This window comes from Anomaloglossus baeobatrachus, chromosome 7, assembly GCF_048569485.1.
Source record: "Anomaloglossus baeobatrachus isolate aAnoBae1 chromosome 7, aAnoBae1.hap1, whole genome shotgun sequence".
Taxonomy (NCBI): domain Eukaryota; kingdom Metazoa; phylum Chordata; class Amphibia; order Anura; family Aromobatidae; genus Anomaloglossus; species Anomaloglossus baeobatrachus.
In genome coordinates this window covers 8520027-8533549 of record NC_134359.1, presented here as the reverse complement: position 1 = coordinate 8533549, position 13523 = coordinate 8520027, and the positions used below count along the sequence as shown (strand labels likewise).

The 13523-nt window shown below is 58.6% G+C and overlaps 1 protein-coding gene across 1 annotated transcript in view; it reads left to right on the top strand.

Moving 5' to 3' along the window:
* Nucleotides 1-9643: 9643 nt before the first annotated feature.
* The window catches only part of SLC49A4 (solute carrier family 49 member 4), a 28032-nt gene continuing 24152 nt past the window's right edge, over nucleotides 9644-13523 (top strand). Inside the window, 2 exon segments of the mRNA XM_075317014.1 lie at nucleotides 9644-9831; nucleotides 9833-9962. Coding sequence (XP_075173129.1) covers nucleotides 9697-9831; nucleotides 9833-9962 — 265 coding nt within the window. The 5' untranslated portion in view covers nucleotides 9644-9696.

Below are 13523 nucleotides of genomic sequence, written 5' to 3'. Positions count from 1 at the left end.
ATGGGGTGTCCCCGGTATACGGAGGGTCTAATGGGGTGTCCCCAGTATACGGAGGGTCTAATGGGGTGTCCCAGTATACGGAGGGTCTAATGGGGTGTCCCCAGTATACGGAGGGTCTTGTGGGGTCTTCCCGGTATACGGAGGGTCTTATGGGGTGTCCCCGGTATACGGAGGGTCTTATGGGGTGTCCCCGGTATACGGAGGGTCTTATGGGGTGTCCCGGTATACGGGGGTCTTGTGGGGTGTTCCCGGTATACGGAGGGTCTTGTGGAGTGTTCCCGTATACGCAGGGTCTTGTGGGGTGTTTCCTGTATACGGAGGGTCTTGTGGGGTGTTCCCTGTATACGGAGGGTCTTGTGGGGTGTTCCCGGTATACGGAGGGTCTTATGGGGTGTCCCCGGTATACGGAGGGTCTTATGGGGTGTCCCCGGTATACGGGGGTCTTGTGGGGGTGTTCCCGGTATACGGAGGGTCTTGTGGGGTGTTCCCGGTATACGCAGGGTCTTGTGGGGTGTTTCCTGTATACGGAGGGTTTTGTGGGGTGTTCCCTGTATACGGAGGTGTGAGGCAAATCCCGGGATATGAAGATGAATTATGACTTCCAGTCATAATCGCTCATCACTCCCTGGCAGTGCCCCCCTCCCTTCTTGTTCTCAATGTCCAGCATCTGTGAAGGTGTTACACCTCCATGGCCATCTCCTGTGATATGGAGATGAGATGATGTGGGAACAATGGACACAGGATGACTCCCTGCCGTGACCCTGTGGTAGGAGCTGCTATCTCATTAGCAAGCTTGGAAGTATCCAGACAGAACGACTCCAGTAAAAAATGGTTCATATCTCGCAAGCCATATTTCCGATAAATATGGCAACCATAAAAATGGTGTCTCCGCATGCGGACGATGCTGGCACACCCTTTTTTATGGGAGCGGGAGCTTGGGAAATACCCCAGGCGTGATATCAGCCAATGTGGAACTAGTAGACAGGTCATGAGTCCCCTCGTTCTGTAGCTAAATTCATAACTGTCACAATGAGAGCATTGGCGTCCGCCTACGACGCTCCCAGGCAAAGTTATGGCCATATTCCATGTTGTGGATTTTGTCCATAACTCCAGCCAGGGGTGGAGCAGTGCTCCCTCTGAGGTCACTAAGGTAGGAGGGGACCTGGATTTGCCCAGGTTGATAACCCTACTTCGGCCATTTTCCAGTGTTCTTTCGCTGGGGGTCACGTGCAGGAAACATCTGTGGGAGTTCCTAGAAACCTGGTCTACAGCGCCCCCCTGTGGCCAGACGCACAAGGTAACTGATTGAATTGCATACCTGTTTGTAAACCATGCTTTATCTGTAACTGTACTCTGACATATGTATATTCTGTAGATTCCCTATTGTATATATTGTAGTTTCTAGTGTGCTTTAGGCTGATTAAATTATATAATTAATCTTGGGCTGTTCTGTTATCTCGATCTTGAATCCCACGTCTGTGTGTTCGGCTAATAGTTACCGTGAAGCGGTTGGTGGCAGCGAGTTGTGCCAAGGATTATTGTGGGGAGGCCAGTGAGATTCAGGGAGGTTTTATATATTCCGCCCGCGGAGGTCGGGGGGAATATATACCCTACTCTCACCGGGGACCCTTCAATAATCGGCATAAGTAGTATAGCGGCCTCCTTGCTTATCGTCGGGCAATTCCATAATTGGCCTGACTATAAGAGGGGCGCTAGAGAGCGCATCACGTGCTCTGTCTGTCGGTCGGGAGGTATAAAGGAGGGGTGACCCCCCACTTGTTACACCCGATTGTGACGTACTGGTAGCCAGCGCGGGGGGATTTCTGAGTGACCCCCCCGGTGGTTCGTGACATATTGGTGGCAAGCGGTGGGATCGAGATAATAGTGTGTGTGAGTGTGAGACCCATACTCCCAGACACTAAAGACTGCCTGCAGCAGCTGTGGCTGCTGGGGTCTTCAGACTAGCTCAACACTAGAGTGTCAGAGTGCAGATACTGTAAGGTGTGTGGAGGTATCAGGTGTCAGTTCTGTGTCAGTGACCAAAAGTCTGCAAGAATGGCTGATGGGCACCAGGAGCAGAGCTATGCAACTGGCCAATGCTAAGGCAGGAGCCGAAGAGAGGGAGGACGGTGCTGTGGACAGTAATGAGGAGGTTGTCCACGAGCCCTCCAAGAGCCCGACGCCAGAGAACAGCTCTGCAGAGGACATTGCACAACCTGGCAATTATGGACAAGATGAGGAGCAGCTCACCCAAGGGTCCTCAACGAGCCAGATGCCAGCCCTCCGCTCTGCAATGGACAGTGAATCACCAGGCTCCGCAGCGGGCCGCAGATCACCACGTGCCATTCCACCGAGCCTGGGAGGCTCGGATAGCCTTCTTCAAATGGCTATGGCCCTTCTCCAGGCTGGAGACCGGGAGGGCTACAGGGAACTCATGGCAGAGCGCAGGGCAGCGTGTGAGGCTGCGGAGCGGCAGGCAGAGCGGCAGGCAGCGCGTGAAGAGCGCCAGGCAGAGCGTGAGGCTGCGGAGCGACGGCAACAGGCAGACCGGGACCACCAGCTGCAGCTAGCTCAGCTCCGGCCCTCATCAGCCACACGTGACCTTCAAGACACCAAACTTCCAAAGGTCCGTGTTGAGGACTTCCCAGTGCTGGAGAAGGATGGAGACTTGGACTCTTTCTTGACTGCTTTTGAACGGACTTGCCTGCAGCACCATCTGGACAAGGACCAGTGGGCCAAATACCTGACCCCCCGTTTAAGGGGTAAGGCCCTGGATATCCTTGGGGACTTGCCTGCTGAGGCAGATCAGGGCTACGACACCATCAAGCGGGCCCTGATCCAACAGTACAACCTCACTCCAGAGTCCTACCGCAAGAAGTTCCGGAGCCTACAGAAGGGACCAAAGGACTCCTGGGCTGACCACCGGCGGGCAACTTGCCCGAGCTGCCGACCACTGGACCCAAGGCCTGCAGCTTTCCACCGGACCGGAGATCCTGGACTTGTTCATCACGGAGCAACTCTTGTGGAACTGCCCTGAGGATCTCCGCCAGTTCATCCGAGACCAGAAGCCAAAGGGGTCCACGGCTACAGCTGCCCTGGCCGATGACTACACCAACAATCGGGCTCCTGAGGCCAGGAGAGCAGCCACCAGCAGCACCTGGAGAGGGGGTAAGATGAACTCTGCGACTGCCCCACCTGCCCCTAGACTGCAGGGGGTGTCCCCCTCAACTCCCCTCTCCAGGCCCGTGGCAGAGCCAAGACGGTGCCACCAGTGCAACCTACCTGGACACTTCAAGGCCATGTGCCCTCAGCGTCCCAAGGCCCCGGCTCCGTCCCCGTCCCAAGGGCCGCCCAAGGTGTATTGTGTGGGTGGGGGTGGTGGTAGGTCCCTGGACAGCTTCCAACCTGTCACCGTCGGCCGGTCTGTGACCATGGGACTGCGAGACAGCGCCTCGGAGGTGACTCTGGGTGCGGCCTGAGATGGTGTCCCCCCAAGACTTGATCCCTGGAAAAACCCTCGCTGTCTCCGGGATTGGAGGCATTGACCCGGCGCTGCCTGTTGCTGACATTTATGTGGACTGGGGCGCAGGGCGAGGGGTGAGGGAGGTGGGGGGTAACTGATCGGATCCCCGCAAACGTGCTACTTGGGACCGATTTGGGGCAGATAACCTCCCAGTTTGGGCCCCAACCAAGGGCTGAACCTTCAGCCAGTACTGACATGCCTCCGGACAATGTTAATGTGTTATCTATGAATGATGTAAGGGAGGAGGGAGTGAACTCTGATATTTCTGCTTGCATAGACACCATAGACACACACACAGCTGCAGCTGTGACAGGGGAGGGGGTCAGAGAAAGGTGTGACAATGCCTCTACAAGTAATCAGCCTGTGAGCTGGGATCTGTTGCCCTCTGCAGGGATAAGCAGAGAGCAGGGTGCTGCAGGGGAGGACCAGTGTGTGGGGTGGGGGCTACCACAGCAAATGTGGGGTCCCCAGAGATTTCACAGCGGGGTTCTGTTGCTGCAGGAGGGGAACAGGCAGGTGAGATTGGGGCCGGTCCAGGAGCGGAAGTGCTCCCAGGTAAGATCTCGGTGCATGGTTCCCCCACAACCGGGGTGTCAGGAAGCCAGGTAGGTCTGCCTGAACCGGCGACTTGGTCAGGAACGGAGGAGGAGCAGGCACGACCCACGGTCGCAGCGGCTGTGGCCGCTGTCACCCGCAGTGGGAGTGCTGGAAGCCAAGGGGCCTCCCGGAGGTCCGATAGCTCTTCCCCTTCTGACCAAGTGGCAGCCGAGTCAGGTGGAGGCCAGGACACAGGTCCCGGGGTACTGACTGAAGATGTGACAGTCTCGTCGATTCTGGCCACATCTAGTCAGGGGTTTCAGCAGCGTTAGAAGCTGACGACAGCCTGAAAGCTCTTAAGGAGCAGGCGGCACAGCCTCCCTCGGACTCGGACCCGGAGCGAGTGGTCTGGGACCAAGGACGGCTGTACCGGGCCACGGTCCAGCAGGGTTCACCGGAGGCGTGGCCCAGGGACCGACAGTGGTACCCTATCCGTTCCGGACGGAGTTGTTGCGGATCGCACATGAGATTCCGATGGCCGGACACCTAGGGATCGCTAAGACCAAGGCCAGGTTAAACCAGCATTTCTACTGGCCAAAAATGGGGGCCGATGTGGCTGCCTACTGCCGTTCGTGTGAAACCTGTCAGAGAGTGGGGAAGGCGGGGCCACACCCCAAAGCCCCACTAGTATCTCTGCCAATCATCGATGAGCCTTTCAGGAGGGTGGGCTGTGGATCTGGTCGGCCCGCTGGCCATCCCCAGCAGCTCCGGGAAACGCTTCACACTGACGGTAGTGGACTATGCCACCCGGTACCCAGAAGCAGTGGCCTTGTCGTCCATTCGGGCTGACAAGGTGGCCACCGCATTGCTGGAGATTTTCTCCCGAGTGGGTTTTCCCCAGGAAATGCTCACTGACCGGGGGACCCAATTCATGTCCCAGCTGATGGAGGCCCTCTGTAAGCAAGTCCAGGTGCGACATCTGGTGGCCAGCCCGTACCATCCACAGACTAATGGCCTGTGCGAGCGGTTCAATGGCACCTTAAAGCAGATGCTTAAGATGTTGGTCGACTCCCATGGGCGTGACTGGGAGCGGTATCTCCCACACCTGTTATTTGCTTACCGGGAGGTTCCACAGGCCTCAACAGGATTCTCACCGTTTGAGCTCCTGTACGGGCGACGTGTGCGGGGCCCCCTGGCTCTGGTGAAAGAGGCTTGGGAAGGGGATTTGGCCACCCCTGGAGTGTCGGTTATCGAGTATGTCATGCGCTTCCGGGACAAAATGCAGGCCTTGACGCAACTGGTACACGACAATATGGCTCAAGCCCAGGCCGATCAGAAGCGTTGGTACGACCAGAACGCTTGTGAGAGGACCTACCAAGTGGGTCAAAAGGTGTGGGTACTGGTCCCCGTACCACAGGACAAGCTTCAGGCAGCCTGGGAAGGCCCATACCTCGTGTACCAGCAGCTCAACCCTGTAACGTACCTGGTCACCCTGGACCCTGCCCGTGGAAGGCGGAAGCCCTTCCATGTGAACATGATGAAGGCACATCATGAGCGGGAGGCGTGTGCGCTCCCCGTGTGCAACCTGCCCGAGGAGGGAGAAGCGGAAACCCTCTTGGATATGCTAGCCCAGGTTAGGGCAGGCGGATCCATTGAGGATGTGGAGGTTGGCCACCAGCTCTTGGAGGACCAACGGTCCCAGCTGTGGGCCACCCTACACCCCTTCCGGGGGTTGTTTACCAACCAGCCCGGAAGGACTAACTTGGCTGTCCATCACGTGGACACTGGGGATCATCCCCCGATCCGGCGTTCAGCATATCGGGTTTCCCTGGAGGTGCAGCAACACATGCGCCAGGAGATTGACGAGATGCTGAAGCTGGGGGTGATCCAGGCATCCAACAGCGCTTGGGCCTCGCCTGTAGTCCTCGTCCCTAAGAAGGACAGAACCACTCGGTTCTGCGTGGACTACAGGGGGCTCAATGCTGTCACGGTCGCCGATGCGTACCCAATGCCACGCATCGATGACCTGCTCGATCAGTTGGCCGGGGCTCAGTACCTGACCATCATGGACCTGAGCCGGGGATATTGGCAGATCCCCCTGACTCGCAAGGCCAGGGAACGCTCTGCCTTTATTACCCCATTTGGACTGTACGAGTCCACGGTGATGCCATTCGGGATGAGGAATGCCCCTGCCACCTTCCAGCGGATGGTCAACACCCTGCTCAAGGGACTTGAAGGGTACGCGGCCGCGTACCTGGATGACATTGCCGTCTTCAGTCCCACCTGGGAGGACCACCTAGAGCATCTAGCACAGGTGCTCAGGCGGATCCACCGGGCAGGTTTGACCATCAAGCCGGGAAAGTGTCAGCTGGCCATGAGCGAGGTCCAGTACCTCGGTCACCGGGTAGGTGGGAGAACACTGAAGCCCGAGCCTGAGAAAGTGGAGGCCATCGCATCCTGGCCCACCCCAGGACCAAGAAGCAGGTGATGTCCTTCTTGGGGACCGCTGGGTACTATAGGAGGTTTGTTCCATGCTATAGTAGCCTGGCAAAGCCCTTGACGGACCTCACCAAGAAGAAGCTGCCCTCTGCAGTCGATTGGACAGTGGACTGCGAGACAGCCTTCCGGGCCCTAAAGGACGCCCTGTCCAGCCCGCCCGTGCTACAGGGCAGCCGACTTCACGCGGCCGTTTGTAGTACAGACCGACGCCAGTGACTTCGGCCTCGGTGCGGTGCTCAGCCAGGTGGACTCTGCGAGCCAAGAGCACCCAGTCTTGTACCTGAGCAGGAAGCTGTTACCAAGGGAAGTGGCCTATTCCACGATGGAGAAGGAGTGCCTGGCCATAGTGTGGGCCCTGCAGCGTCTGCAACCCTATCTATACGGGCGCCACTTCATCGTGGAGACGGACCACAATCCCCTCAGCTGGTTGCACACCGTCTCTGGGACGAATGGGCGATTGTTGCGATGGAGCCTTGCGCTCCAGCAATACAACTTCACCATTCGCCACAAAAGGGGCCGGGACCACGTAACGCAGACGGGCTGTCCCGACAAGGAGAGGTCGCGGACGGGCGCACGGGGGAACACCGGAGTGTGCTGCCCCCTAGCGCCTCAAAAGGGGGGAGGTGTGAGGCAAATCCCGGATATGAAGATGAATTATGACTTCCAGTCATAATCGCTCATCACTCCCTGGCAGTGCCCCCCTCCCTTCTTGTTCTCAATGTCCAGCATCTGTGAAGGTGTTACACCTCCATGGCCATCTCCTGTGATATGGAGATGAGATGATCGTGGGAACAATGGACACAGGATGACTCCCTGCCGTGACCCTGTGGTAGGAGCTGCTATCTAATTAGCAAGGCTATGGAAGTATCCAGACAGAACGACTCCAGTAAAAAATGGTTCATATCTCGCAAGCCATATTTCCGATAAATATGGCAACCATAAAAATGGTGTCTCCGCATGCGGACGATGCTGGCACACCCTTTTTTATGGGAGCGGGAGCTTGGGAAATACCCCAGGCGTGATATCAGCCAATGTGGAACTAGTAGACAAGTCATGAAACCTCTCGTTCTGTAGCTAAATTCATAACTGTCACAATGAGAGCATTGGCGTCCGCCTACGACGCTCCCAGGCAAAGTTATGGCCATATTCCATGTTGTGGATTGTCCATAACTCCAGCCAGGGGTGGAGCAGTGCTCCCTCTGAGGTCACTAAGGTAGGAGGGGACCTGGATTTGCCAGGTTGATAACCCTACTTCGGCCATTTTCCAGTGTTCTTTCGCTGGGGGTCACGTGCAGGAAACATCTGTGGGAGTTCCTGGAAACCTGGTCTACAGCGCCCCCCTGTGGCCAGACGCACAAGGTAACTGATTGAATTGCATACCTGTTTGTAAACCATGCTTTGATTGTAACTGTACTCTGACATATGTATATTCTGTAGATTCCCTATTGTATATATTGTAGTTTCTAGTGTGCTTTAGGCTGATTAAATTATATAATTAATCTTGGGCTGTTCTGTTATCTCGATCTTGAATCCCACGTCTGTGTGTTCGGCTAATAGTTACCGTGAAGCGGTTGGTGGCAGCGAGTTGGTGCCAAGGATTATTGTGGGGAGGCCAGTGAGATTCGGGGAGGTTTTATATATTCCGCCCGCGGAGGTCGGGGGAATATATACCCTACTCTCACCGGGGACCCTTCAATAATCGGCATAAGTAGTATAGCGGCCTCCTTGCTTATTGTCGGGCAATTCATAATTGGCCTGACTATAAGAGGGGCGCTAGAGAGCGCGTCACGTGCTCTGTCTGTCGGTCGGGAGGTATAAAGGAGGGGTGACCCCCCACTTGTTACCCCCCGATTGTGACGTACTGGTAGCCAGCGCGGGGGATTTCTGAGTGACCCCCCGGTGGTTCGTGACATAGGGTCTTGTGGGGTGGTTCCCGGTATACGGAGGGTCTTGTGGGGTGTTCCCTGTATACGGAGGGTCTTGTGGGGTGTTCCCGGTATACGGAGGGTTTTGTGGGGTGTTCCCTGTATACGGAGGGTCTTGTGGAGTGTGGGATGTACCGGTTGCCAATAGAGCGTTGCAGCTTTATTATTGTTCTGCGGTGCCACGTTCTGCAGTGGGCTGTTCCGCGGTGCCACGTTCTGCGGTGGGCTGTTCCGCGGTGCCACGTTCTGCGGTGGGCTGTTCCGCGGTGCCACGTTCTGCAGTGGGCTGTTCCGCGGTGCCACGTTTTGCGGTGGGCTGTTCCGCGGTGCCACGTTCTGCGGTGGGCTGTTCCGCGGTGCCACGTTCTGCGGTGGGCTGTTCCGCGGTGCCACGTTCTGCAGTGGGCTGTTCCGGGGTTGCCACGTTCTGCGGTGGGCTGTTCCGGGGGTGCCACGTTCTGCGGTGGGCTGTTCCGCGGTGCCACGTTCTGCGGTGGGCTGTTCTGCGGTGGCCACGTTCTGCGGTGGGCTGTTCCGCGGTGCCACGTTCTGCGGTGGGCTGTTCCGGGGTGCCACGTTCTGCGGTGGGCTGTTCCGCGGTGCCACGTTCTGCGGTGGGCTGTTCCGCGGTGCCACGTTCTGCGGTGGGCTGTTCCGCGGTGCCACGTTCTGCGGTGGGCTGTTCCGCGGTGCCACGTTCTGCGGTGGGCTGTTCCGCGGTGCCACGTTCTGCGGTGGGCTGTTCCGCGGTGCCACGTTCTGCGGTGGGCTGTTCCGCGGTGCCACGTTCTGCGGTGGGCTGTTCCGCGGTGCCACGTTCTGCGGTGGGCTGTTCCGCTGGGGCTGCAGTATTTATAGTAATTGTCTTGATGACACAATCAGGCAGGACACATTTCTTACACTATATATATATATATATAACCGCTGTTGTGATTCGTCGCTTTGGAAATCGTGGGCAGAATGTGGCCCCAATAGGAAGCAATCAAAAATATACAAGGGGGGAGTGACAGAGGGCGGAGCCAGACAGCGGTCGCTAGGGGCGGAGCCAGACAGCGGCGCGAGGGGCGGAGCTATGACCGTGCGTATCATTCAGTGTACACAGGGTTGTCATGGTTGGTGACGTCACGGAGAGGCGGAGTCCCGTCCCGTGACCGGATGTTTTCCCCCCGCCGGCCACTTCCGCTGTGCGCTGTGGTGAGCGGTCCGGTGGCCATGGGGCTGGAGTGGAGCCGAGCGGAGGAGCGGCGGCCCCTGCTGCCCCGGCCCCCGCAGGTGTTCGGGCGGCGCTGGCTGGTGCTGCTGCTCTTCTCGCTGCTCAGCTTCATGCAGGGGCTGGTGTGGAACAGTTTGGGGGCCCATCCAGAACTCCGCGCGCTCCGCCTACGGCTTCAGCGGCCTGGACATCACCCTGCTCGTGCTGTGGGGCCCCATCGGCTTCCTGCCCTGCTTCCTCTTCATGTGGCTGATGGACACCCGGGGTGAGTGCGGCCGCACCGGAGCAGGGGACCCGGGACCATCACCCCGACCGCTGTGTACACCCCCGAGGCTGGCCGGCGTCCCCCCCCCCCCCCCCCCGAGGCTGGCCGGCGTCCCCCCCCCCCCCCCGAGGCTGGCCGGCGTCCCCCCCCCCCCCCCCGAGGCTGGCCGGCGTCCCCCCTCCCCCCCCCCCCCCCCCGAGGCTGGCCGGCGTCCCCCCCCCCCCCCCCCCCCCCCCGAGGCTGGCCGGCGTCCCCCCCCCCCCCCCGAGGCTGGCCGGCGCCCCCCCCCCCCACCCCCGAGGCTGGCCGGCGCCCCCGCCGCCCCTCCCCGAAACTGGCCGTCGCCCCCACCACCCCCGAGGCTGGCCGTCGCCCCCTCCACCCCCGAGGCTGGCCGTCGCCCCCTCCACCCCCGAGGCTGGCCGTCGCCCCCTCCACCCCCGAGGCTGGCCGTCGCCCCCTCCACCCCCGAGGCTGGCCGTCGCCCCCCTCCACCCCCGAGGCTGGCCGTCGCCCCCTCCACCCCCGAGGCTGGCCGTCGCCCCCTCCACCCCCGAGGCTGGCCGTCGCCCCCTCCACCCCCGAGGCTGGCCGTCGCCCCCTCCACCCCCGAGGCTGGCCGTCGCCCCCTCCACCCCCGAGGCTGGCCGTCGCCCCCCTCCACCCCCGAGGCTGGCCGTCGCCCCCTCCACCCCCGAGGCTGGCCGTCGCCCCCCTCCGCCTCCCCGAGACTGGTTTGCAGGTTGGAGGCGGCGCTGCTGACAGTCACATCCACCATAATCCTTATACTGGAATTTGGGTTGTTTCTGTCCTGGACGTGACCCTAGAAAAGTGGGAGAAATTGTCCTGGATTGTTTATTACTGTACCGCGTGCTCCGCCGCCGTGTACCGGAGCCACATGTACACGGTTATGGAGGCAGCGGGCGCTCGTGATGGCACATGTTGGGGGGATCAGTGTTGTGCATGTTGGGTTTCATTATGTCCGATCCCTTTGTACGGAGAGGCGGCAGGTGGGCGCGGACCAGCAGTGCAGGGAAGCTTTGTCCGCCCGGAGGAGGGGATGGGGGGGTCACACACTTGGCTCATTGTGTGCAGCCACATGTAGGGGGGCTCTGATGTTCTGCCGCCTCGTCACAGCCGGATTCTTGTCAGTTATTCTGCTAAATTCTTTTTTTTTTTTTCTCTTTTGTCCATTCTTATCCAGAGCTGCGCTCAAAATTCTGCCTCTTGTCCCTGACGTGTACCCTCCCCCGACACCTGTGTGAATGTGCTGATGTCAGTGTTGGGGGTCGTCAGGGCTTCTATAGTGTCCAGTCCATCCCCCCCCCCCATTGTCCTCTGTCCATCCCCCCCATTGTCCTCTGCCCCCCCCTTCCCCCCCCCCCCCCCCCGCACTGTTTGTCCCTGGTAAATCCCCTCACAATGAAGCTTCAGGTTCTCTGCAACTTTCTCTTCTCAGACGTTTATCTCAGCTATTTGGGGTTTTGAAGCCTCTGCTTGATGTCAATTAGGGGGAACCTTCATCGCTTCATACAGAGACTGATCTGTCCCCCGTGGTCTGATGAGCCCTGAATCCCGGGGTTTATTAACCCCTCCAGTGCGGGTTTATAGAGCTGATCCCGGCTCATAACTGCTCCAAAATGATCCCAATGACAACTACACCTCGTCCCTCAAGAAACTCCAACATACGGCACAGACTGCTCGGTGTCCCCCTCTTTAGACTTTCCGGGGGGATCCTGTTACCTGCTCATTTTTTCCGCACAATGAACACCTTAAAAACAAAAACAGAAGTTCTATGGGGGAAGAGCATTTTTTGACCGTTCCATCCCAACTTTCAATTTTTTTTTAAACTACAACCCGTCCTGCAGAGATCGTGCCCCCGTCTGGCGAAGGTGTAAAAGTTGTATCTTAGAAGAAGGGGGTGGAATAGCAAAAGCACAAAAAACAATTTGGCTCCAATGCGAAGGTGTCAAGAAGTTTATTATAACAGGATGAGGAGGGACTCACTCCTGAAAGTTGGTTAATTTGTCTTGTACTTTTAGCATAAAATGACCTTTTTTTTTTTTCTCATGTGTCTCCTTGGTACAGAATCGGTCTCCTCCCCCATCTGGCAGAAGTCCCTTCTTACTTCCCTGCCAGCTGAAGAGCCAGATGCTGGGGAGGCGCCACTTCTCTCCTGAGCGCAGAGAAGGTCACTATGCAGAGAGCTGGCTGTGATGTGCAGCTGGAGGAGGTTCTTGGAGGAATTGGTGTCCTTCCCCCTCTGGCAGCTGATATAGTCCCTTGTTATTTACCTGTCAGCTCTTGTGCCAGTTCCTGCGGAGGTTCCTCTACTGATGGTCAGGGTTTCCTGTGGGCACAAAGGGTCACTATGCAGAGAGCTGGCTGTGATGTGCTGCTGGAGGCGGCTCTTGATGGAATCCATCTCCTTCCCCCTCTGGCAGCTGACATAGTCCCTTGTTATTTCCCCACCAGCTGTCGTGCCAGGTCCAGTGAAGGCTCCTCTCCTGACAGGCAGGCCCTCTCCTGCAGGCACAGAGGGTCACTATGCAGAGAGCTGACTGTAAAATGGTGTGCTGCTGGAGGCGGCTCTTGATCGGATCGGTCTCCTTCTCCCTCTGGCAGCTGACATAGTCCTTAATTTCCCATGCCAGCTGTCGTGCTAGGTCCTGTGGAGGCTCCTGTCCTGCAGGCACAGAGGGTCACTATGCAGAGCGCTGGCTGTGAAGTGATGTGCCGCAGCACTCTGCTCGTTACGAGGACATTGCTGTGCACTGAACACCAGGAGGCGCTCTCCCATGTGACAGGCATCAGTCGGCTGTGGATGCTGGGCCGTGTTTGTCTGGATAATTGCTGATTTGTGGATGTGCGTATATTTGTCGCCTCCCGTCATGTTGGCGGTGATTGCGCCGGTTGCTGTGAGATAATTAGAGCGCTGTCTATCCTGCGGCTCGGGAACACTTGCACTTCTGACAACCTGTTACAGGGCTGGCATCCCGGCATCGGCGGCGGTGAGAGCTGTCACCCGCTCAGACGTTAATGTGACTTGTCAGCCCTCAAAGCGTCCCAGACACGAAAAACAAGTCAGCCAGAAAGACCGCAAAACCCGGCACAGGATCCGCTGTCGCCGGCGAGCTGCCAGCGTGCCGCAGGGGTCGCCCGGCGAGCTGCCAGCGTGCCGCAGGGGTCGCCCGGCGAGCTGCCAGCGTGCCGCAGGGGTCGCCCGGCGAGCTGCCAGCGTGCCGCAGGGGTCGCCCGGCGAGCTGCCAGCGTGCCGCAGGGGTCGCCCGGCGAGCTGCCAGCGTGCCGCAGGGGTCGCCCGGCGAGCTGCCAGCGTGCCGCAGGGGTCGCCCGGCGAGCTGCCAGCGTGCCGCAGGGGTCGCCCGGCGAGCTGGCATCATCATATCGTTCTCCATTGTGCCTGTCTTGTAGCATTTTTGAATAATTTATTTTGTGTCACTTTGTGTCATTCATCCTGTGCTGTAAATACTCTGTGCTGCAGTCATCTCCGGGTGTCACCGCGGCTCCGCTCCTCCTGTGCGACGTCACCAGTGTCTGCAT